Source organism: Salvelinus namaycush, chromosome 25 (genome assembly GCF_016432855.1).
Source record: "Salvelinus namaycush isolate Seneca chromosome 25, SaNama_1.0, whole genome shotgun sequence".
Classification (NCBI taxonomy): Eukaryota; Metazoa; Chordata; class Actinopteri; order Salmoniformes; family Salmonidae; genus Salvelinus; species Salvelinus namaycush.
Window position 1 is genome coordinate 41,076,127 of NC_052331.1, and position 27,954 is coordinate 41,104,080.

Consider the following 27,954-nt stretch of genomic DNA (forward strand, 5'->3'; position numbering starts at 1 on the left):
TGTAATTCTTTATTTTTTTTTTATAGAAAATGTAAATATGTAATACAAACAAATAGTTACAGTAGATTATATACACACTGATTTCAGTAAATATCGTAACATTATTTAACATGTCAGGTAATGATCACAATAACTAACATCATTAGCATTTGTGGTACTTAGCAGGTCTGTACCAAAGGGCAGGATCATACAGCATGGTACTGAACATATTGTTGGATGGATGGAATATTTAGAGGCAGCAACATGGCGTCCAGCTCTGAAGAAAGGTGGCCAGAGATAGAGGGTGGAAGTTAGAGGTCAGAGGTGACTGGAGGGTGGGCGGGGTCAGAAACCTGACACCTTCTGTGAGGCGGAGTTGAGGAAGATGACAGAGGTGTTCTGCCAGTCGTCACCCGGGGGGTCCTGGGGGGAGAGGGGGGTCAGTCAGTCAACTCACAGGTGTTTAAAACAAGGGGACCAAGGGTGTATTCATTATGGAAACTGTTTACTGTTTAAGAAACAAACGGAAGCATACGAAACGAGGAGGGACCTTGTACAATAGAAACTCATTTGCGTTTTCTGTTTGGAGTAAATGGTTTATGTTGCAAAACATTTTGCAACACCCCTTGTGTGTTGGATCAGCTGACAGTTGGAGTGGACTTACACTGAGTCTGGATCAGCTGATAGTTGTAGTGGACTTACACTGAGTCTGGATCAGCTGATAGTTGTAGTGGACTTACACTGAGTCTGGATCAGCTGATAGTTGGAGTGTACTTACACTGAGTCTGGATCAGCTGATAGTTGGAGTGGACTTACACTAAGTCTGGATCAGCTGATAGTTGGAGTGGACTTACACTGAGTCTGGATCAGCTGATAGTTGGAGTGGACTTACACTGAGTCTGGATCAGCTGATAGTTGGAGTGGACTTACACTGAGTCTGGATCAGCTGATAGTTGGAGTGGACTTACACTGAGTCTGGATCAGCTGATAGTTGTAGTGGACTTACACTGAGTCTGGCTTCCAGCTCCTCTGCCTGTCTTGTCCTGTGTGTTTTGTCTGAAAAGATATGGTGAGGTTTAACTTAGGAGCAATAAAATATGCTTATTCCATTGTCTACCAGCAGACAGCGTCATTGTAACAGGACACATTTCCATGAACTAGTTATGAATAAGGCCTGCATTTTGTTCACTAGAAACCTTCAGTGTGAAATCCATGTCATGCCTTCTGTGTGTTTATAAACCTACTATACCCAGTACAGGACTCACTGTATTGGTCCAGTATCTTCCATGGCAGCAGCACCAGAACCATCAAGATGAACAAAACTCCACACACCATCAGAGGAAACTCCCATAGTGGCCTGCAACACACACACACACAGGGCTACCTATAGCTGTGGTAACTTCTACCCATGGTTACCTATCCCTCCCTGGTCTGCAGTGTTACCTGTGGGGGTCTGCTCCTTTAGCTACGTGTCTGGGAAGAGGAGACACAGACGGAGACACAGGAACAGACTGGGGGCTTTCTTCTGGTGGGGACGTCACTGTAGGAGCAGGCGCTGCGTGACAAACACACAACAGGTTTCTTAATCCTGCTTGTTCTAACTCCTGATTCAGCCAATCATATCTAATCATCATGTACCTGTTGTGGATGGAGGAGTGACCAGGATGTGGACAGCCACCTGTTGTTGTCCTGCATCACACCAGTACCAGCCTGCAGACACATGAGAATATTAATAACCAGTACCAGCCTGCAGACACATGAGAATATTAATAACCAGTACCAGCCTGCAGATACATGAGAATATTAATAACCGGTACCAGCCTGCACACACATGAGAATATTAATAACCAGTACCAGCCTGTACACACATGAGAATATTAATAACCGGTACCAGCCTGCACACACATGAGAATATTAATAACCGGTACCAGCCTGCACACACATGAGAATATTAATAACCGGTACCAGCCTGCACACACATGAGAATATTAATAACCGGTACCAGCCTGCACACACATGAGAATATTAATAACCGGTACCAGCCTGCACACACATGAGAATATTAATAACCGGTACCAGCCTGCACACACGAGAATATTAATAACCGGTACCAGCCTGCACACACGAGAATATTAATAACCGGTACCAGCCTGCACACACGAGAATATTAATAACCGGTACCAGCCTGTACACACATGAGAATATTAATAACCGGTACCAGCCTGTACACACATGAGAATATTAATAACCAGTACCAGCCTGTACACACATGAGAATATTAATAACCAGTACCAGCCTGCACACACATGAGAATATTAATAACCAGTACCAGCCTGCACACACATGAGAATATTAATAACCAGTACCAGCCTGCACACACATGAGAATATTAATAACCGGTACCAGCCTGCACACACATGAGAATATTAATAACCAGTACCAGCCTGCACACACATGAGAATATTAATAACCAGTACCAGCCTGCACACACATGAGAATATTAATAACCGGTACCAGCCTGCAGATACATGAGAATATTAATAACCGGTACCAGCCTGCAGATACATGAGAATATTAATAACCGGTACCAGCCTGCACACACATGAGAATATTAATAACCGGTACCAGCCTGCACACACATGAGAATATTAATAACCGGTACCAGCCTGCACACACATGAGAATATTAATAACCGGTACCAGCCTGCACACACATGAGAATATTAATAACCGGTACCAGCCTGCACACACATGAGAATATTAATAACCGGTACCAGCCTGCACACACATGAGAATATTAATAACCGGTACCAGCCTGCACACACATGAGAATATTAATAACCGGTACCAGCCTGCACACACATGAGAATATTAATAACCGGTACCAGCCTGCAGATACATGAGAATATTAATAACCGGTACCAGCCTGCACACACATGAGAATATTAATAACCGGTACCAGCCTGCACACACATGAGAATATTAATAACCGGTACCAGCCTGCACACACATGAGAATATTAATAACCGGTACCAGCCTGCACACACATGAGAATATTAATAACCGGTACCAGCCTGCACACACATGAGAATATTAATAACCGGTACCAGCCTGCAGACACATGAGAATATTAATAACCGGTACCAGCCTGCGCACACATGAGAATATTAATAACCAGTACCAGCCTGCACACACATGAGAATATTAATAACCGGTACCAGCCTGCAGATACATGAGAATATTAATAACCGGTACCAGCCTGCAGATACATGAGAATATTAATAACCGGTACCAGCCTGCACACACATGAGAATATTAATAACCGGTACCAGCCTGCACACACATGAGAATATTAATAACCGGTACCAGCCTGCACACACATGAGAATATTAATAACCGGTACCAGCCTGTACACACATGAGAATATTAATAACCGGTACCAGCCTGTACACACATGAGAATATTAATAACCGGTACCAGCCTGCACACACATGAGAATATTAATAACCGGTACCAGCCTGCACACACATGAGAATATTAATAACCAGTACCAGCCTGTACACACATGAGAATATTAATAACCGGTACCAGCCTGCACACACATGAGAATATTAATAACCAGTACCAGCCTGCACACACATGAGAATATTAATAACCGGTACCAGCCTGCACACACATGAGAATATTAATAACCGGTACCAGCCTGCACACACATGAGAATATTAATAACCGGTACCAGCCTGCAGATACATGAGAATATTAATAACCGGTACCAGCCTGCACACACATGAGAATATTAATAACCAGTACCAGCCTGTACACACATGAGAATATTAATAACCAGTACCAGCCTGCACACACATGAGAATATTAATAACCGGTAGCAGCCTGCACACACATGAGAATATTAATAACCGGTAGCAGCCTGCACACACATGAGAATATTAATAACCGGTAGCAGCCTGCACACACATGAGAATATTAATAACCGGTACCAGCCTGCACACACATGAGAATATTAATAACCGGTACCAGCCTGCACACACATGAGAATATTAATAACCGGTACCAGCCTGCACACACATGAGAATATTAATAACCGGTACCAGCCTGCACACACATGAGAATATTAATAACCGGTACCAGCCTGCAGATACATGAGAATATTAATAACCGGTACCAGCCTGCACACACATGAGAATATTAATAACCGGTACCAGCCTGCATCACATGAGAATATTAATAACCGGTACCAGCCTGCACACACATGAGAATATTAATAACCGGTACCAGCCTGTACACACATGAGAATATTAATAACCGGTACCAGCCTGCAGATACATGAGAATATTAATAACCAGTACCAGCCTGCAGATACATGAGAATATTAATAACCAGTACCAGCCTGCAGATACATGAGAATATTAATAACCAGTACCAGCCTGCAGATACATGAGAATATTAATAACCAGTACCAGCCTGCAGATACATGAGAATATTAATAACCGGTACCAGCCTGCACACACATGAGAATATTAATAACCGGTACCAGCCTGCACACACATGAGAATATTAATAACCGGTACCAGCCTGCACACACATGAGAATATTAATAACCGGTACCAGCCTGCACACACATGAGAATATTAATAACCGGTACCAGCCTGCACACACATGAGAATATTAATAACCGGTACCAGCCTGCACACACATGAGAATATTAATAACCGGTACCAGCCTGCACACACATGAGAATATTAATAACCGGTACCAGCCTGCACACACATGAGAATATTAATAACCGGTACCAGCCTGCACACACATGAGAATATTAATAACCGGTACCAGCCTGCACACACATGAGAATATTAATAACCGGTACCAGCCTGCACACACATGAGAATATTAATATCCGGTACCAGCCTGCACACACATGAGAATATTAATAACCGGTACCAGCCTGCACACACATGAGAATATTAATAACCGGTACCAGCCTGCACACACATGAGAATATTAATAACCGGTACCAGCCTGCACACACATGAGAATATTAATAACCGGTACCAGCCTGCACACACATGAGAATATTAATAACCGGTACCAGCCTGCACACACATGAGAATATTAATAACCGGTACCAGCCTGCACACACATGAGAATATTAATAACCGGTACCAGCCTGCACACACATGAGAATATTAATAACCGGTACCAGCCTGCACGCACATGAGAATATTAATAACCGGTACCAGCCTGCACACACATGAGAATATTAATAACCGGTACCAGCCTGCACGCACATGAGAATATTAATAACCGGTACCAGCCTGTACGCACATGAGAATATTAATAACCGGTACCAGCCTGTACGCACATGAGAATATTAATAACCGGTACCAGCCTGTACGCACATGAGAATATTAATAACCGGTACCAGCCTGTACGCACATGAGAATATTAATAACCGGTACCAGCCTGTACACACATGAGAATATTAATAACCAGTACCAGCCTGTACACACATGAGAATATTAATAACCGGTACCAGCCTGTACACACATGAGAATATTAATAACCGGTACCAGCCTGCACACACATGAGAATATTAATAACCGGTACCAGCCTGCACACACATGAGAATATGAATAACCGGTACCAGCCTGCACACACATGAGAATATGAATAACCGGTACCAGCCTGCACACACATGAGAATATGAATAACCGGTACCAGCCTGCACACACATGAGAATATTAATAACCGGTACCAGCCTGCACACACATGAGAATATTAATAACCGGTACCAGCCTGCACACACATGAGAATATTAATAACCGGTACCAGCCTGCACACACATGAGAATATTAATAACCGGTACCAGCCTGCACACACATGAGAATATTAATAACCGGTACCAGCCTGCACACACATGAGAATATTAATAACCGGTACCAGCCTGCACACACATGAGAATATTAATAACCGGTACCAGCCTGCACACACATGAGAATATTAATAACCGGTACCAGCCTGCAGATACATGAGAATATTAATAACCAGTACCAGCCTGCAGATACATGAGAATATTAATAACCAGTACCAGCCTGCAGATACATGAGAATATTAATAACCAGTACCAGCCTGCAGATACATGAGAATATTAATAACCAGTACCAGCCTGCAGATACATGAGAATATTAATAACCAGTACCAGCCTGCACACACATGAGAATATTAATAACCAGTACCAGCCTGCACACACATGAGAATATTAATAACCAGTACCAGCCTGCACACACATGAGAATATTAATAACCAGTACCAGCCTGCACACACATGAGAATATTAATAACCAGTACCAGCCTGCACACACATGAGAATATTAATAACCAGTACCAGCCTGCACACACACATGAGAATATTAATAACCAGTACCAGCCTGCACACACATGAGAATATTAATAACCGGTACCAGCCTGCACACACATGAGAATATTAATAACCGGTACCAGCCTGCACACACATGAGAATATTAATAACCGGTACCAGCCTGCACACACATGAGAATATTAAATAACCGGTACCAGCCTGCACACACATGAGAATATTAATAACCGGTACCAGCCTGCACACACCTGGTACCAGCCTGCACACACATGAGAATATTAATAACCGGTACCAGCCTGCACACACATGAGAATATTAATAACCGGTACCAGCCTGCACACACATGAGAATATTAATAACCGGTACCAGCCTGCACACACATGAGAATATTAATAACCGGTACCAGCCTGCACACACATGAGAATATTAATAACCGGTACCAGCCTGCACACACATGAGAATATTAATAACCGGTACCAGCCTGCACACACATGAGAATATTAATAACCAGTACCAGCCTGCACACACATGAGAATATTAATAACCAGTACCAGCCTGCACACACATGAGAATATTAATAACCAGTACCAGCCTGCACACACATGAGAATATTAATAACCAGTACCAGCCTGCCACACACATGAGAATATTAATAACCGGTACCAGCCTGCACACACATGAGAATATTAATAACCGGTACCAGCCTGTACATCACATGAGAATATTAATAACCGGTACCAGCCTGCGATACATGAGATATTAATAACCGGTACCAGCCTGCAGATACATGAGAATATTAATAACCGGTACCAGCCTGCAGATACATGAGAATATTAATAACCGTACCAGCCTGCAGATACATGAGAATATTAATAACCAGTACCAGCCTGCAGATACATGAGAATATTAATAACCAGTACCAGCCTGCAGATACATGAGAATATTAATAACCAGTACCAGCCTGCAGCATACATGAGAATATTAATAACCGGTACCAGCCTGCACACACATGAGAATATTAATAACCGGTACCAGCCTGCACACACATGAGAATATTAATAACCGGTACCAGCCTGCACACACATGAGAATATTAATAACCGGTACCAGCCTGCACACACATGAGAATATTAATAACCGGTACCAGCCTGCACACACATGAGAATATTAATAACCAGGTACCAGCCTGTACACACATGAGAATATTAATAACCAGTACCAGCCTGCACACACATGAGAATATTAATAACCAGTACCAGCCTGCACACACATGAGAATATTAATAACCAGTACCAGCCTGCACACACATGAGAATATTAATAACCGGTACAAGCCTGCACACACATGAGAATATTAATAACCGGTACCAGCCTGCACACACATGAGAATATTAATAACCGGTACCAGCCCTGCACACACATGAGAATATTAATAACCGGTACCAGCCTGCAACACACATGAGAATATTAATAATCCGGTACCAGCCTGCACACACATGAGAATATTAATAACCGGTACCAGCCCTGCACACACATGAGAATATTAATAACCGGTACCAGCCCTGCACACACATGAGAATATTAATAACCGGTACCAGCCTGCACCACACATGAGAATATTAATAACCGTACCGAGCCTGCACGAAACATGAAATATTAATAACCGGTACCCAGCCTGTACGCACATGAGATATTAATAACCGGTACCAGCCTGCAGATACATGAGAAGATTACTACCGTTACCAGCTGCTACACACTGAGAATATTAATAATACCGGTACCAGCCTGCGTACACACATGAGAAATATTAATAACCGTACCAGCCTGCACACATGAGAATATTATAACCGGACCAGCCTGCACACACATGAGAATATTAATAACCAGTACCAGCCTGCACCACATGAGAATATTAATAACCGGTACCAGCCTGCACACACATGAGAATATTAATAACCGGTACCAGCCTGCACACACATGAGAATATTAATAACCGGTACCAGCCTGCACACACATGAGAATATTAATACCGTACCAGCCTGCACACACATGAGATATTAAATAACCGTACCGACGCACACACATGAGAATATTAATAACCGGTACCAGCCTGCACACATAAATATTATAACGTACACCTGCACACAAAGATATTAATAACCGTACCAGACCTGCACACACATGAGAATATTAATAACCGGTACCAGCCTGCAACACATGAGAATATTAATAACCAGTACACACCTGCAGATACTAAGAAGATAAATAACCAGTACCAGCCTGCAGATACATGAGAATATTAATAACCAGACCAGCCTGCAGATACATGAGAATATTAATAACCAGTACCAGCCTGTGCAGAACATGAGAATATAATACCGTACCAGCCTGCACACATGAGATATTAATAACCAGTACCAGCCTGACACCATGAGAATATTATAACCAGACCAGCCTGCACACACATGAGAATATTAATAACCGGTACCAGCCTGCACACACATGAGAATATTTAATAACCGGTACCAGCCTGCACACACTGAGAATATTAATAACCGGTACCAGCCTGCCACACATGAGAATATTAATAACCGGTACCAGCCTGCACACACATGAGAATATTAATAACCGTACCAGCCTGCACACACATGAGAATATTAATAACCGTACCAGCCTGCACACACATGAATATTAATAACCAGTACCAGCCTGCACACACAGAATATTAATAACCGTACCAGCCTGCACACACATGAGAAATTAATAACCGGTACCACCTGCACACACATGAGAATATTAAAACCGGTACCAGCCTGCACACACATGAGAATATTAATAACCGGTACCAGCCTGCACACACATGAAATATAATAACCGGTACCAGCCTGCACACACATGAGAATATTAATAACCGTACCAGCCTGCACACACATGAGAATATTAATAACGGTACCACCTGCACACACATGAATATTAATAACCGGTACCACCTGTACACACATGAGAATTTAATAACCGGTACCAGCCTGCACACACATGAGAATATTAATAACCGGTACCAGCCTGCACGCCCACTGAGAATATTAATAACCAGTCGCCTGACCCACATGAGAATATTATATAACCGGTACCAGCCTGCATCACATAGAGATATTATAACCGTACCAGCCTGTACACATGAAATATTAATAACCGGTACCAGCCTGCAGATACATGAGAATATTAATAACCAGTACCAGCCTTCAGACACATGAGAATTAATAACCAGTACCAGCCTGCAACAAAAATTTAAAACGTACCAGCCTCAGAAACATGAGAATATTAATAACCGTACCAGCCTGCAATACATGAGAATATATAACCGTACCAGCCTGCAAACATGAGAATATTAATACCAGTACCAGCCTGCAATACATGAGAATATTAATAACCAGTACCAGCCTGCAAACATGAGAATATTAATAACCAGTACCAGCCTGCACACACATGAATATTAATAACCGTACCCCTGCACACACATGAGAATATTAATAACCGGTACCAGCCTGCCACACATGAGAATATTAAATAACCGGTACCAGCCTGCACACACATGAGAATATTAATAACCGTACCAGCCTGCACACACATGAAAATATTAATAACCCGTACCAGCCTGCGCACCACATGAGAATATATAACGTGCCTAAGAATATTATAACCGGTACCAGCCTGTACACACATGAAATATAATAACCGGTACCAGCCTGCACACACATGAGAATATTAATAACCAGTACCAGCCTGCACACCATGAGATATAAATAACCAGTACCAGCCTGCACACACATGAGAATATTAATAACCGTACCAGCCTGCACACACATGAGAATATATACCAGTACCAGCCTGCACACACGGAGATATTAATAACCGTACCAGCCTGCAACCAATGAAATATTAATAACCGGTACCAGCCTGCACACAATGAGAATAATAACCGTACCAGCCTGCACACACATGAGAATATTAATAACCGGTACCAGCCTGCAACACACATGAGAATATTAATAACCGGGTAATACCAGCCGCCCACACACATGAGAATAATTAATAACCGGTACCAGCCTGTACACACATGAGGAATATTAATAACCGGTACCAGCCGGTACACACATGAGAATATTAATAACCGGTACCAGCCTGTTACACCACATGAGAATATTAATAACCCTTACCAGCCTGTACACACATGAGAATATGGAATAACCAGTACCAGCCCTGGTACACACATGAGAATATTAATAACCAGTACCAGCCTGACACCACATGAGAATATTAATAAACCGGTACCAAGCCTGCACACACATGGAGAATATTAATAACCGGATACCAGCCTGCACACACATGAGAATATAATAACCGGTACCAGCCTGCACACACATGAGAATATTAATAACCGTACCAGCCTGCACACACATGAGAATATTAATAACCAGTACCAGCCTGCACACACATGAGAATATTAATAACAGTACCAGCCTGCACCAACATGAGAATATTAATAACCAGTACCAGCCTGCACACCAGGAGAATATTAATAACCAGTACCAGCCTGCACACACATGAGAATATTAATAACCAGTACCAGCCTGCACACACATGAGAATATTAATAACCAGTACCAGCCTGCACACACATGAGACATATAATAACCAGTACCCAGCCTACACATGAGAATATTAATAACCAGTACCAGCCTGCACACACATGAGAATATTAATAACCAGTACCAGCCTGCAGATACATGAGAATATTAATAACCAGTACCAGCCTGCACAAACATGAGAATATTAATAACCGGTACCAGCCTGCAGATACATGAGAATATTAATAACCGGTACCAGCCTGTACACACATGAGAATATTAATAACCAGTACCAGCCTGCACACACATGAGAATATTAATAACCAGTACCAGCCTGCACACACATGAGAATATTAATAACCAGTACCAGCCTGCACACACATGAGAATATTAATAACCAGTACCAGCCTGCACACACATGAGAATATTAATAACCAGTACCAGCCTGCACACACATGAGAATATTAATAACCAGTACCAGCCTGTACACACATGAGAATATTAATAACCGGTACCAGCCTGCATCACATGAGAATATTAATAACCGGTACCAGCCTGCACACACATGAGAATATTAATAAACCGGTACCAGCCTGTACACACATGAGAATATTAATAACCGGTACCAGCCTGCAGATACATGAGAATATTAATAACCAGTACCAGCCTGCAGATACATGAGAATATTAATAACCAGTACCAGCCTGCAGATACATGAGAATATTAATAACCAGTACCAGCCTGCAGATACATGAGAATATTAATAACCGGTACCAGCCTGCAGATACATGAGAATATTAATAACCGGTACCAGCCTGCACACACATGAGAATATTAATAACCGGTACCAGCCTGCACACACATGAGAATATTAATAACCGGTACCAGCCTGCACACACATGAGAATATTAATAACCGGTACCAGCCTGCACACACATGAGAATATTAATAACCGGTACCAGCCTGCACACACATGAGAATATTAATAACCGGTACCAGCCTGCACACACATGAGAATATTAATAACTAGTACCAGCCTGCACACACATGAGAATATTAATAACCAGTACCAGCCTGCACACACATGAGAATATTAATAACCAGTACCAGCCTGCACACACATGAGAATATTAATAACCAGTACCAGCCTGCACACACATGAGAATATTAATAACCAGTACCAGCCTGCACACACATGAGAATATTAATAACCAGTACCAGCCTGCACACACATGAGAATATTAATAACCAGTACCAGCCTGCACACACATGAGAATATTAATAACCAGTACCAGCCTGCACACACATGAGAATATTAATAACCAGTACCAGCCTGCACACACATGAGAATATTAATAACCAGTACCAGCCTGCAGATACATGAGAATATTAATAACCGGTACCAGCCTGCAGATACATGAGAATATTAATAACCGGTACCAGCCTGCACACACATGAGAATATTAATAACCGGTACCAGCCTGCACACACATGAGAATATTAATAACCGGTACCAGCCTGCAGATACATGAGAATATTAATAACCGGTACCAGCCTGCACACACGAGAATATTAATAACCGGTACCAGCCTGCACACACATGAGAATATTAATAACCAGTACCAGCCTGCACACACATGAGAATATTAATAACCAGTACCAGCCTGCAGATACATGAGAATATGAATAACCGGTACCAGCCTGCAGATACATGAGAATATGAATAACCGGTACCAGCCTGCACACACATGAGAATATGAATAACCGGTACCAGCCTGCACACACATGAGAATATTAATAACCGGTACCAGCCTGCACACACATGAGAATATTAATAACCGGTACCAGCCTGCACACACATGAGAATATTAATAACCGGTACCAGCCTGCACACACATGAGAATATTAATAACCAGTACCAGCCTGCACACACATGAGAATATTAATAACCAGTACCAGCCTGTACACACATGAGAATATTAATAACCAGTACCAGCCTGTACACACATGAGAATATTAATAACCGGTACCAGCCTGCACACACATGAGAATATTAATAACCAGTACCAGCCTGCACACACATGAGAATATTAATAACCGGTACCAGCCTGCAGATACATGAGAATATTAATAACCAGTACCAGCCTGCACACACATGAGAATATTAATAACCGGTACCAGCCTGCAGATACATGAGAATATTAATAACCAGTACCAGCCTGCACACACGAGAATATTAATAACCGGTACCAGCCTGCACACACATGAGAATATTAATAACCGGTACCAGCCTGCACACACATGAGAATATTAATAACCGGTACCAGCCTGCAGATACATGAGAATATTAATAACCAGTACCAGCCTGCAGATACATGAGAATATTAATAACCAGTACCAGCCTGCAGATACATGAGAATATTAATAACCAGTACCAGCCTGCAGATACATGAGAATATTAATAACCAGTACCAGCCTGCACACACATGAGAATATTAATAACCGGTACCAGCCTGCACACACATGAGAATATTAATAACCGGTACCAGCCTGCACACACATGAGAATATTAATAACCGGTACCAGCCTGCACACACCACACATGAGAATATTAATAACCGGTACCAGCCTGCACACACATGAGAATATTAATAACCGGTACCAGCCTGCACACACATGAGAATATTAATAACCGGTACCAGCCTGTACACACATGAGAATATTAATAACCGGTACCAGCCTGTACACACATGAGAATATTAATAACCGGTACCAGCCTGTACACACATGAGAATATTAATAACCAGTACCAGCCTGCACACACATGAGAATATTAATAACCAGTACCAGCCTGCACACACATGAGAATATTAATAACCAGTACCAGCCTGCACACACATGAGAATATTAATAACCAGTACCAGCCTGCACACACATGAGAATATTAATAACCAGTACCAGCCTGCACACACATGAGAATATTAATAACCGGTACCAGCCTGCACACACATGAGAATATTAATAACCGGTACCAGCCTGCACACACATGAGAATATTAATAACCGGTACCAGCCTGCACACACATGAGAATATTAATAACCGGTACCAGCCTGCACACACATGAGAATATTAATAACCGGTACCAGCCTGCACACACATGAGAATATTAATAACCGGTACCAGCCTGTACACACATGAGAATATTAATAACCGGTACCAGCCTGCACACACATGAGAATATTAATAACCGGTACCAGCCTGCACGCACATGAGAATATTAATAACCGGTACCAGGCTGCACGCACATGAGAATATTAATAACCGGTACCAGCCTGTACACACATGAGAATATTAATAACCGGTACCAGCCTGTACACACATGAGAATATTAATAACCGGTACCAGCCTGTACACACATGAGAATATTAATAACCGGTACCAGCCTGTACACACATGAGAATATTAATAACCAGTACCAGCCTGTACACACATGAGAATATTAATAACCAGTACCAGCCTGTACACACATGAGAATATTAATAACCGGTACCAGCCTGCACACACATGAGAATATTAATAACCGGTACCAGCCTGCACACACATGAGAATATTAATAACCGGTACCAGCCTGCACACACATGAGAATATTAATAACCGGTACCAGCCTGCACACACATGAGAATATTAATAACCAGTACCAGCCTGCACACACATGAGAATATTAATAACCAGTACCAGTCTGCACACACATGAGAATATTAATAACCAGTACCAGCCTGCACACACATGAGAATATTAATAACCAGTACCAGCCTGCACACACATGAGAATATTAATAACCAGTACCAGCCTGCACACACATGAGAATATTAATAACCAGTACCAGCCTGCACACACATGAGAATATTAATAACCAGTACCAGCCTGCACACACATGAGAATATTAATAACCAGTACCAGCCTGCACACACATGAGAATATTAATAACCAGTACCAGCCTGCAGATACATGAGAATATTAATAACCAGTACCAGCCTGCACACACATGAGAATATTAATAACCGGTACCAGCCTGCAGATACATGAGAATATTAATAACCGGTACCAGCCTGTACACACATGAGAATATTAATAACCAGTACCAGCCTGCACACACATGAGAATATTAATAACCAGTACCAGCCTGCACACACATGAGAATATTAATAACCAGTACCAGCCTGCACACACATGAGAATATTAATAACCAGTACCAGCCTGCACACACATGAGAATATTAATAACCAGTACCAGCCTGCACACACATGAGAATATTAATAACCAGTACCAGCCTGCACACACATGAGAATATTAATAACCAGTACCAGCCTGTACACACATGAGAATATTAATAACCGGTACCAGCCTGCATCACATGAGAATATTAATAACCGGTACCAGCCTGCACACACATGAGAATATTAATAACCGGTACCAGCCTGTACACACATGAGAATATTAATAACCGGTACCAGCCTGCAGATACATGAGAATATTAATAACCAGTACCAGCCTGCAGATACATGAGAATATTAATAACCAGTACCAGCCTGCAGATACATGAGAATATTAATAACCAGTACCAGCCTGCAGATACATGAGAATATTAATAACCAGTACCAGCCTGCAGATACATGAGAATATTAATAACCGGTACCAGCCTGCACACACATGAGAATATTAATAACCGGTACCAGCCTGCACACACATGAGAATATTAATAACCAGTACCAGCCTGCACACACATGAGAATATTAATAACCGGTACCAGCCTGCACACACGAGAATATTAATAACCGGTACCAGCCTGCACACACATGAGAATATTAATAACCGGTACCAGCCTGCACACACATGAGAATATTAATAACCAGTACCAGCCTGTACACACATGAGAATATTAATAACCGGTACCAGCCTGCACACACATGAGAATATTAATAACCGGTACCAGCCTGCACACACATGAGAATATTAATAACCAGTACCAGCCTGCACACACATGAGAATATTAATAACCGGTACCAGCCTGTACACACATGAGAATATTAATAACCGGTACCAGCCTGTACACACATGAGAATATTAATAACCAGTACCAGCCTGCAGACACATGAGAATATTAATAACCAGTACCAGCCTGCAGACACATGAGAATATTAATAACCAGTACCAGCCTGCACACACATGAGAATATTAATAACCAGTACCAGCCTGCACACACATGAGAATATTAATAACCAGTACCAGCCTGCACACACATGAGAATATTAATAACCAGTACCAGCCTGCACACACATGAGAATATTAATAACCAGTACCAGCCTGCACACACATGAGAATATTAATAACCAGTACCAGCCTGCACACACATGAGAATATTAATAACCAGTACCAGCCTGCACACACATGAGAATATTAATAACCAGTACCAGCCTGTACACACATGAGAATATTAATAACCGGTACCAGCCTGTACACACATGAGAATATTAATAACCAGTACCAGCCTGCAGACACATGAGAATATTAATAACCAGTACCAGCCTGCAGACACATGAGAATATTAATAACCAGTACCAGCCTGCACACACATGAGAATATTAATAACCAGTACCAGCCTGCACACACATGAGAATATTAATAACTAGTACCAGCCTGCACACACATGAGAATATTAATAACCAGTACCAGCCTGCACACACATGAGAATATTAATAACCAGTACCAGCCTGCACACACATGAGAATATGAATAACCAGTACCAGCCTGCACACACATGAGAATATTAATAACCAGTACCAGCCTGCACACACATGAGAATATTAATAACCAGTACCAGCCTGCACACACATGAGAATATTAATAACTAGTACCAGCCTGCACACACATGAGAATATTAATAACCAGTACCAGCCTGCACACACATGAGAATATTAATAACCAGTACCAGCCTGCACACACATGAGAATATTAATAACCAGTACCAGCCTGCACACACATGAGAATATTAATAACCAGTACCAGCCTGCACACACATGAGAATATTAATAACCAGTACCAGCCTGCACACACATGAGAATATTAATAACCAGTACCAGCCTGCACACACATGAGAATATTAATAACCAGTACCAGCCTGCACACACATGAGAATATTAATAACCAGTACCAGCCTGCACACACATGAGAATATTAATAACCAGTACCAGCCTGCACACACATGAGAATATTAATAACCGGTACCAGCCTGCAGATACATGAGAATATTAATAACCAGTACCAGCCTGCACACACATGAGAATATTAATAACCGGTACCAGCCTGCAGATACATGAGAATATTAATAACCAGTACCAGCCTGCACACACGAGAATATTAATAACCGGTACCAGCCTGCACACACATGAGAATATTAATAACCAGTACCAGCCTGCACACACATGAGAATATTAATAACCAGTACCAGCCTGCAGATACATGAGAATATGAATAACCGGTACCAGCCTGCAGATACATGAGAATATGAATAACCGGTACCAGCCTGCACACACATGAGAATATTAATAACCGGTACCAGCCTGCATCACATGAGAATATTAATAACCGGTACCAGCCTGCACACACATGAGAATATTAATAACCAGTACCAGCCTGCACACACATGAGAATATTAATAACCAGTACCAGCCTGCACACACATGAGAATATTAATAACCAGTACCAGCCTGTACACACATGAGAATATTAATAACCGGTACCAGCCTGCACACACATGAGAATATTAATAACCAGTACCAGCCTGCACACACATGAGAATATTAATAACCGGTACCAGCCTGCACACACATGAGAATATTAATAACCGGTACCAGCCTGCAGATACATGAGAATATTAATAACCAGTACCAGCCTGCACACACATGAGAATATTAATAACCGGTACCAGCCTGCAGATACATGAGAATATTAATAACCGGTACCAGCCTGCACACACATGAGAATATTAATAACCGGTACCAGCCTGCACACACATGAGAATATTAATAACCGGTACCAGCCTGTACACACATGAGAATATTAATAACCGGTACCAGCCTGCACACACATGAGAATATTACTAACCGGTACCAGCCTGCACACACATGAGAATATTAATAACCGGTACCAGCCTGCAGATACATTAGAATATTACCATGGTAATAATAACCGGTACCTACCTGCAGATACATTAGAATATTACCATGGTAATAATAACCATTACCATCCTGCAGATACATTCGAATATTACCATGGTAATAATAACCATTACCATCCTGCAGATACATTAGAATATTACCATGGTAATAATAACCATTACCATCCTGCAGATACATTAGAATATTACCATGGTAATAATAACCATTACCATCCTGCAGATACAATATAATATATAGATTGTCTTCATCATTAAAATCCACATAACTGCACCATGGTATATTATTTATTATGAGTTATATTCTCCATACCTGTATCTCTCCGGGCTAGTCCCTTCAGGGTGACAGTGAAAGCCTTGGTCAGGTCATCTCTGATCTCTACTGCCTGGTCTTCATACCGCCCTTCACCATCTGTCACCAGACAGGAGCTCCAGTCACCACTACGACACCACCGCTTCTCATGCTGCCTGACAACACACACACACACACACACACACACACACACACACACACGTCACTACACACCAGCAGTTCTCACTCTGCCTGACAACAGACAGACAGTCACAGACCCACAATCCTACTGGCAACTGCACAAAATCACAGGCCTACTGTAGATGTACTCTCTCTGCCACAAGTCACATTGGGAGCAGGAGTTCAGTTCTGATGCTAGGGTATTCTATATAGACAGGTTACACACCATTCACATACATATATGTTTATATTCCGGACTCTGATCCAGAAGCTAAATTCCTGCAATTGCGATCCATTTCACCATGGGGTTTTTGTACTGTATTCAAATACTGTATTCTCAACATTTCTGATTCTATTTCTACTACTGTACATTGTATTTTAGTTACACTGGTTTATACACACCACATATTTATTTGCAGTGCATTCGGAAAGTATTCAGACACCTTGACTTTTTCCACATTTTGCTATGTTATAGCCTTATTCTGAAATTGATTAAATTCTTTTTTCGCCCTCATCAATCTACATAATGACAAAGGAAAAACAGGTTTTTAGAAATGCTTGCTAATTTATATATGAAATGTAAATGCAATAACACATTTACATAGGTATTCAGACCCTTTACTCAGTACTTTGTTGAAGCACCTTTGGCAGTGATTACAGCCTCGAGTCTTCTTGTGTATGACACTACATGCTTGGCACGCCTGTATTTGGGGAGATTCTCCCATTCTTCTCTGCAGATCTTCAAGCTCTGTCAGGTTGGATTGTCGCTGCACAGCTATTTTCAGGTCTCTCCAGAGATGTTTGATCGGGTTCAAGTCTGGGCTCTGGCTGGGCCACTCAAGGACATTGAGACTTGTCCCGAAGCCACTCCTGCGTTGTCTTGGCTGTGTGCTTAGGATCGTTGTCCTGTTGGAAGGTGAACCTTCGCCCCAGTCTGAGGTCTTGAGCTCTCTGGAGAAAGTTTTCATCAAGGATCTCTCTGTACTTTGCTCTGTTCATCTTTCTCTCAGTCCTGACTAGTCTCCCAGTCCTTGCTGCTGAAAAACATCCCCACAGCATGATGCTGCCACCACCATGCTTCACTGTAGTGATGGTGCCAGGTTTCCTCCAAACGTGACGCTTGGCATTCAGGTCAAATAGTTCAATCTTGGTTTCATCAGACCAGAGAATCTTGTTTCTCATGGTCTGAAAGTCTTTAGGTGCCTTTTGACAAACTCCAAGCAGGCTGTCATGTGCCTTTTACTGAGGAGTGGCTTCCGTTTGGCCACTCTACCATAAAGGCCTGATTGGTGGAGTGCTGCAGAGATGGTTGTTCTTCTGGAAGGTTCTCCCATCTCCACAGAGGAACTCTAGAGCTCTGTCAGAGTGGCCATCGGGTTCTTGGTCACCTCCTTGACCAAGGCCCTTCTCCCCCGATTGCTCAGTTTGGCCCTGGTGGCCAGCTTTAGGAAGAGTCTTTGTGGTTCCAAACTTCTTCCATTTAAGAATGATGGAGGCCACTGTGTTCTTGGGAACCTTAAATGCTATAGACATTCTTCCCCAGATCTGTGCCTCGACACAATCCTGTCTCGGAGCTCTACGGACAATTCCTTCGATCTCATGGCTTGGTTTTTGCTATGACATGCACTGTCAACTGTGGGACCTTATAGACAGGTGACAGGTGTGTGCCTTTCCAAATCATGTCCAATCAATTTAATTTAACACACGGGGACTCCAATCAAGTTGTAGAAACATCTCAAGGATGATAAATGGAAACAGGATGCACCTGAGCTCAGTTTCTAGTCTCATAGCAAAGAGTCAGAATACTTATGTAAATAAGGTATTTCTTTTTTTGTATACATTTGCAAACATTTCTAAAAACCTGTTTTTTCTTTGTTATTGTGGGGTATTGTGTGTAGATTGATGAGTATATAAAAAAATATATAAATATTTTTTAGAATAAGCCTGTAACGTAACAAAAAGTCAAGGGGTCTGAATACTTTCCAAATGCCCTGTATATACTGGATTCTTGATATAGCTTACTAACATATCTACTGCTGTACATATCATTCTTAGTATATCTACTGCTGTACATATCATTCTTAGTATATCTACTGCTGTACATATCATTCTTAGTATATCTACTGCTGTACATATCATTCTTAGTATATCTACTGCTGTACATATCATTCTTAGTATATCTACTGCTGTACATATCATTATTGGTATATCTACTGCTGTACATACCATTCTTAGTGTATCTACTGCTGTACATATCATTCTTAGTATATCTACTGCTGTACATATCATTCTTAGTATATCTACTGCTGTATATATCATTCTTAGTATATCTACTGCTGTATATATCATTCTTAGTATATCTACTGCTGTATATATCATTCTTAGTATATCTACTGCTGTATATATCATTCTTAGTATATCTACTGCTGTATATATCATTCTTAGTATATCTACTGCTGTATATATCATTCTTAGTATATCTACTGCTGTACATATCATTCTTAGTATATCTACTGCTGTACATATCATTCTTAGTATATCTACTGCTGTACATATCATTCTTAGTATATCTACTGCTGTATATATCATTCTTAGTATATCTACTGCTGTATATATCATTCTTAGTATATCTACTGCTGTATATATCATTCTTAGTATATCTACTGCTGTATATATCATTCTTAGTATATCTACTGCTGTACATATCATTCTTAGTATATCTACTGCTGTACATATCATTCTTAGTATATCTACTGCTGTACATATCATTCTTAGTATATCTACTGCTGTATATATCATTCTTAGTATATCTACTGCTGTACATATCATTCTTAGTATATCTACTGCTGTACATATCATTCTTAGTATATCTACTGCTGTATATATCATTCTTAGTATATCTACTGCTGTATATATCATTCTTAGTATATCTACTGCTGTATATATCATTCTTAGTATATCTACTGCTGTATATATCATTCTTAGTATATCTACTGCTGTATATATCATTCTTAGTATATCTACTGCTGTACATATCATTCTTAGTATATCTACTGCTGTACATATCATTCTTAGTATATCTACTGCTGTATATATCATTCTTAGGATATCTTGTGTAAATTCATCTGGTGTATATACGTATAGACTGCATCTGGATCACTGTTACAGTGCTATTTGGGTTAATTGGATTCGTTCTGACATTTCAAGATTTAAATGTTTTATTGTATTATTTGTGTACTTGTTTTACGGCATTGTTAGAAGCTAGTAACATAAACATTTCACTGCACCCGCTATAACATCTGCTAAACTGTGTGCACAATGAATTAACTTTGATTTGATTATGTACTCTATAGAGCAGAACTCTCCAGCCCTGTTCCTGGAGAGCTACCTTCCTGTCCGTTTTTACTCCAGCCCTGTTCCTGGAGAGCTACCTTCCTGTCCGTTTTTACTCCAGCCCTGTTCCTGGAGAGCTACCTTCCTGTCCGTTTTTACTCCAGCCCTGTTCCTGGAGAGCTACCTTCCTGTCTGTTTTTACTCCAGCCCTGTTCCTGGAGAGCTACCTTCCTGTCCTTTTTTACTCCAGCCCTGTTCCTGGAGAGCTACCTTCCTGTCCTTTTTTACTCCAGCCCTGTTCCTGGAGAGCTACCTTCCTGTCTGTTTTTACTCCAGCCCTGTTCCTGGAGAGCTACCTTCCTGTCCGTTTTTACTCCAGCCCTGTTCCTGGAGAGCTACCTTCCTGTCTGTTTTTACTCCAGCCCTGTTCCTGGAGAGCTACCTTCCTGTCCGTTTTTACTCCAGCCCTGTTCCTGGAGAGCTACCTTCCTGTCCGTTTTTACTCCAGCCCTGTTCCTGGAGAGCTACCTTCCTGTCCGTTTTTACTCCAGCCCTGTTCCTGGAGAGCTACCTTCCTGTCCTTTTTTACTCCAGCCCTGTTCCTGGAGAGCTACCTTCCTGTCTGTTTTTACTCTAGCCCTGTTCCTGGAGAGCTACCTTCCTGTCTGTTTTTACTCCAGCCCTGTTCCTGGAGAGCTACCTTCCTGTCCTTTTTTACTCCAGCCCTGTTCCTGGAGAGCTACCTTCCTGTCCTTTTTTACTCCAGCCCTGTTCCTGAGAGCTACCTTCCTGTCCGTTTTTACTCCAGCCCTGTTCCTGGAGAGCTACCTTCCTGTCCGTTTTTACTCCAGCCCTGTTCCTGGAGAGCTACCTTCCTGTCCGTTTTTACTCCAGCCCTGTTCCTGGAGAGCTACCTTCCTGTCTGTTTTTACTCCAGCCCTGTTCCTGGAGAGCTACCTTCCTGTCCGTTTTTACTCCAGCCCTGTTCCTGGAGAGCTACCTTCCTGTCTGTTTTTACTCCAGCCCTGTTCCTGGAGAGCTACCTTCCTGTCCGTTTTTACTCCAGCCCTGTTCCTGGAGAGCTACCTTCCTGTCCGTTTTTACTCCAGCCCTGTTCCTGGAGAGCTACCTTCCTGTCTGTTTTTACTCCAGCCCTGTTCCTGGAGAGCTACCTTCCTGTCCGTTTTTACTCCAGCCCTGTTCCTGGAGAGCTACCTTCCTGTCCGTTTTTACTCCAGCCCTGTTCCTGGAGAGCTACCTTCCTGTCCGTTTTTACTCCAGCCCTGTTCCTGGAGAGCTACCTTCCTGTCCTTTTTTACTCCAGCCCTGTTCCTGGAGAGCTACCTTCCTGTCCTTTTTTACTCCAGCCCTGTTCCTGGAGAGCTACCTTCCTGTCCTTTTTTACTCCAGCCCTGTTCCTGGAGAGCTACCTTCCTGTCTGTTTTTACTCCAGCCCTGTTCCTGGAGAGCTACCTTCCTGTCCTTTTTTACTCCAGCCCTGTTCCTGGAGAGCTACCTTCCTGTCCGTTTTTACTCCAGCCCTGTTCCTGGAGAGCTACCTTCCTGTCCTTTTTTACTCCAGCCCTGTTCCTGGAGAGCTACCTTCCTGTCCTTTTTTACTCCAGCCCTGTTCCTGGAGAGCTACCTTCCTGTCCGTTTTCACTCCACCCCCAGTTGTAACTAACCCGATTCAGCTTATAAATATTTGAATCAAGTGCGTTAGATGAGAGTTGGAGTGAAACCTACAGGACAGTAGCTCTCCAGGGACGGCAATTCTCCAGCCCTGCTACAGAGGTGATGTCCAGTCGTACCTGTATCCCTGGCTGTAGAGACACTGGACAGTGACGCTGGTCCCTTCCTCTCCACTCACCATGCTGTTCACCACAGACATACCTGTACAGCACCACCAGAACAACACATATACGTATTAACGTGTAGTTTAGCCATACCAACTAGCTACCACAGCATACTGTAACAACCACCAGACCAGCACACCACTCCAATGCTGCAGATACATGAGGAGGAGCAAACGAGTGCACACATTATGTGAATGGCTACATTCCAATTCTCTACCCTTCTGACGAAGTGTGCATTCGTTCACTCCCCCCTTGTAGATTTATAAGGAATGGCGTAGTGTGATGGTGGAATATGGTGGACACTCCCTCCAGCCGTGCCTGCACCAATCTAATGCTTTTAAATACATAAAGGGGGAGTGAATAAGATCAGAACACAGCCAATCAGAACACAGCCAATGAGTGCACACTTAAGGGAGAAGGGGTTAGAATGGGGAGTGGGACTGTGACTCGTTGCGTGAACGAGTGCACAAATGAAGGGAAAGAGTGTACAAATGAGTACACACTTCAGGGAGAAGGAGGGACTTGTGTCCTCTCACCTTGGATAACATTGATGTGAAGGGAGGCTGTGACATCAGCACTCCAGACTCCTCCCACCTCCACACCACACCAATACCATCCAGAGTCCTCCTTCTGCAGCTCTGTCATTGTTACTGTGAACACCTGGGTATAAAATATAACACATCATCACCATCATGCTCACTGTAACAACATGAAAAATACACATCTTTTAACCCTTTTATTATGCTGCTGACTGGAGAAATCCAGTGTCAACAGATAACATCATACTGACTAGCCACTTCTACTAGACATCATACTGACCAGCCACTTCTACTAGACATCATACTGACCAGCCAATTCTACTAGACATCATACTGACCAGCCACTTCTACTAGACATCATACTGACCAGCCACTTCTACTAGACATCATACTGACCAGCCAATTCTACTAGACATCATACTGACCAGCCAATTCTACTAGACGTCATACTGACCAGCCAATTCTACTAGACGTCATACTGACAAGCCAATTCTACTAGACGTCATACTGACCAGCCAATTCTACTAGACGTCATACTGACCAGCCAATTCTACTAGACGTCATACTGACCAGCCAATTCTACTAGACGTCATACTGACCAGCCAATTCTACTAGACATCATACTGACCAGCCAATATACTGACCAGCCAATTCTACTAGACATCATACTGACCAGCCACTTCTACTAGACATCATACTGACCAGCCACTTCTACTAGACATCATACTGACCAGCCACTTCTACTAGACATCATACTGACCAGCCAATTCTACTAGACATCGTACTGACCAGCCAATTCTACTAGACATCATACTGACCAGCCAATTCTACTAAATGTACAATGAAGTATCTATCCTAATCGATATTAATAATAGAAACCATCTGATCCTCCCACCTGCTGTACCGGGTCATCAAACATGGCCACCTTGTCTTCTCCAGATGCTGGCCCCCGTGGAGCATCGCTGCGAACCAGACTGGTACAGAGGTCCTTTACACTGCCACGGCACCAGTACTTCACATAACTGGCGTATTGCGGCCCGTAATGGCACGGGATCATCACCGACCGACCTTCCAGAACCGCCAGGTCACCCACGGTGGTCACCTTACAGAGAGAGCCTACAAGCAGAGATGTCATTCACCCTAATATTAACCCCTGACCCCTCCAGAACCTTTAGATCACCCACAGTGGTCAACCTACATAGAGAACCTACAGGCAGGAAGAGAAGTTCATTAACCCCTGACCCCTCTACAACTGCCAGGTCAACCTACATAGAGAACCTACAGGCAAGAAGAGAAGTTCATTAACCCCTGACCCCTCTACAACTGCCAGGTCAACCTACATAGAGAACCTACAGGCAGGAAGAGAAGTTCATTAACCCCTGACCCATAACCCCTCTACAACTGCCAGGTCAACCTACATAGAGAACCTACAGACAGGAAGAGAAGTGCATTAACCCCTGACCCCTCTACAACTGCCAGGTCAACCTACATAGAGAACCTACAGGCAGGAAGAGAAGTTCATTAACCCCTAACCCCTCTACAACTGCCAGGTCACCCTACATAAAAACACTACAGGCAGGGAGCAGAGAGGTCATTAACCCTGACATTAAGCCCTAACACATGCCTGTCAATGTGTATGTTATTAAAAGTCATGTTTCCTCTCTGGTACTGTTGATCTTTAACCGGCAGCCCTAAGCTGTCCTATCTATAAAAAAGCAGGATACAGAATGTTCCTCCACAAGACACTTCGGGTTTCATTTTTCTTGAAAATAGTTACTGTCACTTTCACATCCCTCAGTCCCCCCTCTCTCTCCTCCCCCTCCTTCTCCTCCCTACTCCCGCTCCTTCTCCTCCCTACTCCCGCTCCTTCTCCTCCCTCTCCTCCCTACTCCCCCTCTCTTTCTCCTCCCTACTCCCGCTCCTTCTCCTCCCTACTCCCGCTCCTTCTCCTCCCTACTCCCGCTCCTTCTCCTCCCTACTCCCGCTCCTTCTCCTCCCTCTCCTCCCTACTCCCCCTCTCTCTCTCCTCCCCCTCCTTCTCCTCCCTACTCCCGCTCCTTCTCCTCCCTACTCCCGCTCCTTCTCCTCCCTACTCCCGCTCCTTCTCCTCCCTACTCCCGCTCCTTCTCCTCCCTACTCCCGCTCCTTCTCCTCCCTCTCCTTCTCCTTCCTACTCCCTCTCTCTCTCCTCCCTCTCTTCCTATTCCCTTTTCTCCTCCTTCTCTTCCCTACTCCCTCCTTCTGCTCTTCCTATTCCCTTTTCTCCTCCTCCCTACTCCCTCTTCTGAGAGCGTGAGAAGAGGGTCAAATGCGTGTCTCATGGTCAATGCGTGAGAGTTGGCAGCTCTGCTCTTCTCCCCCTCCCCACTTTCCTCCACCCTTATCCCCTCTCCATCTGCCTTCTCCCTTCTCCTGCCCCTTCTCACTCTCCCTCCCCCTTGACTGAGACCTGAATATTCTGTTAGTTCCCTGAGATTATTTCCTAGAGTTTAGCTCTGCGGTCTAACACAGTCTTGTGGTGTGCAAACGAGCCAGGTTCAAACACAGAAGGACACGCTTGCTTGAGGGCATAATACAGTCTGGGACTTAGGAAGGAGACAGAAGAATGTTGCTTTCTGCTTCCACTGACTGTCAGAGAATTCCATGAATTTGGACACTTGTGCCAGTGAAATGTTTGAAAACTGAAAAAAAGACAATATTGTGCAAGAAAACACAGAAAATCTAAACAATATGGCTTCCCTTCAACACTTTACTGATCATAACATCAAAATGCTCTAACAATGTGATTTTATACAAGTAGAAATGAAAGATAGCTTTTTGGATGGTTTTACATATTCAACACCACAAAATATGAGCTTCTCAGCCATTTAAATTAGTTTGCTCAATAACTAGCTACCCTTTACTTCACTATATACTATATACATTATATCCTGAGGAGCAAATGTGTCTTTTACAAAGTTTAAAAAGTTAGAGCATGTTTCCCCAGGCCCAGATTAAGCCTTCTCCGGGACTCCATCACACTGTCATTAGAGATTCTCCATCGGGAATGTTGTTAATCCAGGAGGTGGAGCACGAGTTAATCTGCGTCTCAGGAGAAACCAGACCTGAGTTCAGTCCTTACCTGGCAGACGAGAGAGGAGGAGGAAGGCGAAGAAGAGTAGAGGAGTCATGTTCCAGACTGTGACTATGTGAGGCTATGGCGCTGTGAGAAGTGGTTCATTAATAAAACCCGTTTCCTAAAACTACTCGTTCCCTAGCCCTCACTTCCTGCTGGTCACATGCCCTACAAATGTGGTGTCCAGATGTTACAGATTTTTTAACCGTTTCAGTTCCCTGTTGTTTTAGTTCATATTACCTCCAACGATGATTACTAATAGGCTATTTTATGTACTGTTTCTTTATCATAACATGAACTTTTTTGTTTTTCCTTTTTTGTTTTCCAACATGAAGCCCAAAATTGTACAATTTAATCTCTTGTTGAAGTCTCATACTTGGCATTTAAAACGCATCAAAAGTTTTTTAATGCG

At 42.6% G+C, this 27,954-nt stretch overlaps 1 protein-coding gene across 1 annotated transcript; it reads right to left on the reverse strand.

Moving 5' to 3' along the window:
- Nucleotides 1-27,679, reverse strand: LOC120020016 (CMRF35-like molecule 3). The gene is made up of 10 exons (XM_038963438.1): nt 27,549-27,679; nt 25,323-25,543; nt 24,425-24,548; nt 23,844-23,925; nt 18,541-18,695; nt 1,618-1,689; nt 1,423-1,534; nt 1,245-1,336; nt 986-1,035; nt 1-402 (listed from the first exon to the last, which is right to left on the reverse strand). Exons 1-10 carry the CDS (start codon nt 27,595-27,597, stop codon nt 325-327), a joined length of 1,035 nt encoding a protein of 344 aa, XP_038819366.1. The 5' UTR covers nt 27,598-27,679; the 3' UTR covers nt 1-324.
- Nucleotides 27,680-27,954: the final 275 nt, after the last annotated feature.

Excerpts from the sequence above, each read along its gene's own strand:
- LOC120020016 (XM_038963438.1), bottom strand. The coding sequence starts at position 27,597 with ATGACTCCTCTACTCTTCTTCGCCTTCCTCCTCCTCTCTCGTCTGCCA. Across the intron at positions 23,926-24,424 it reads TCACATCAATGTTATCCAAG|GTATGTCTGTGGTGAACAGC; the intron begins GTGAGAGGACAC and ends GGTGCTGTACAG. Across the intron at positions 1,337-1,422 it reads AAAGGAGCAGACCCCCACAG|GCCACTATGGGAGTTTCCTC; the intron begins GTAACACTGCAG and ends TGTGTGTTGCAG.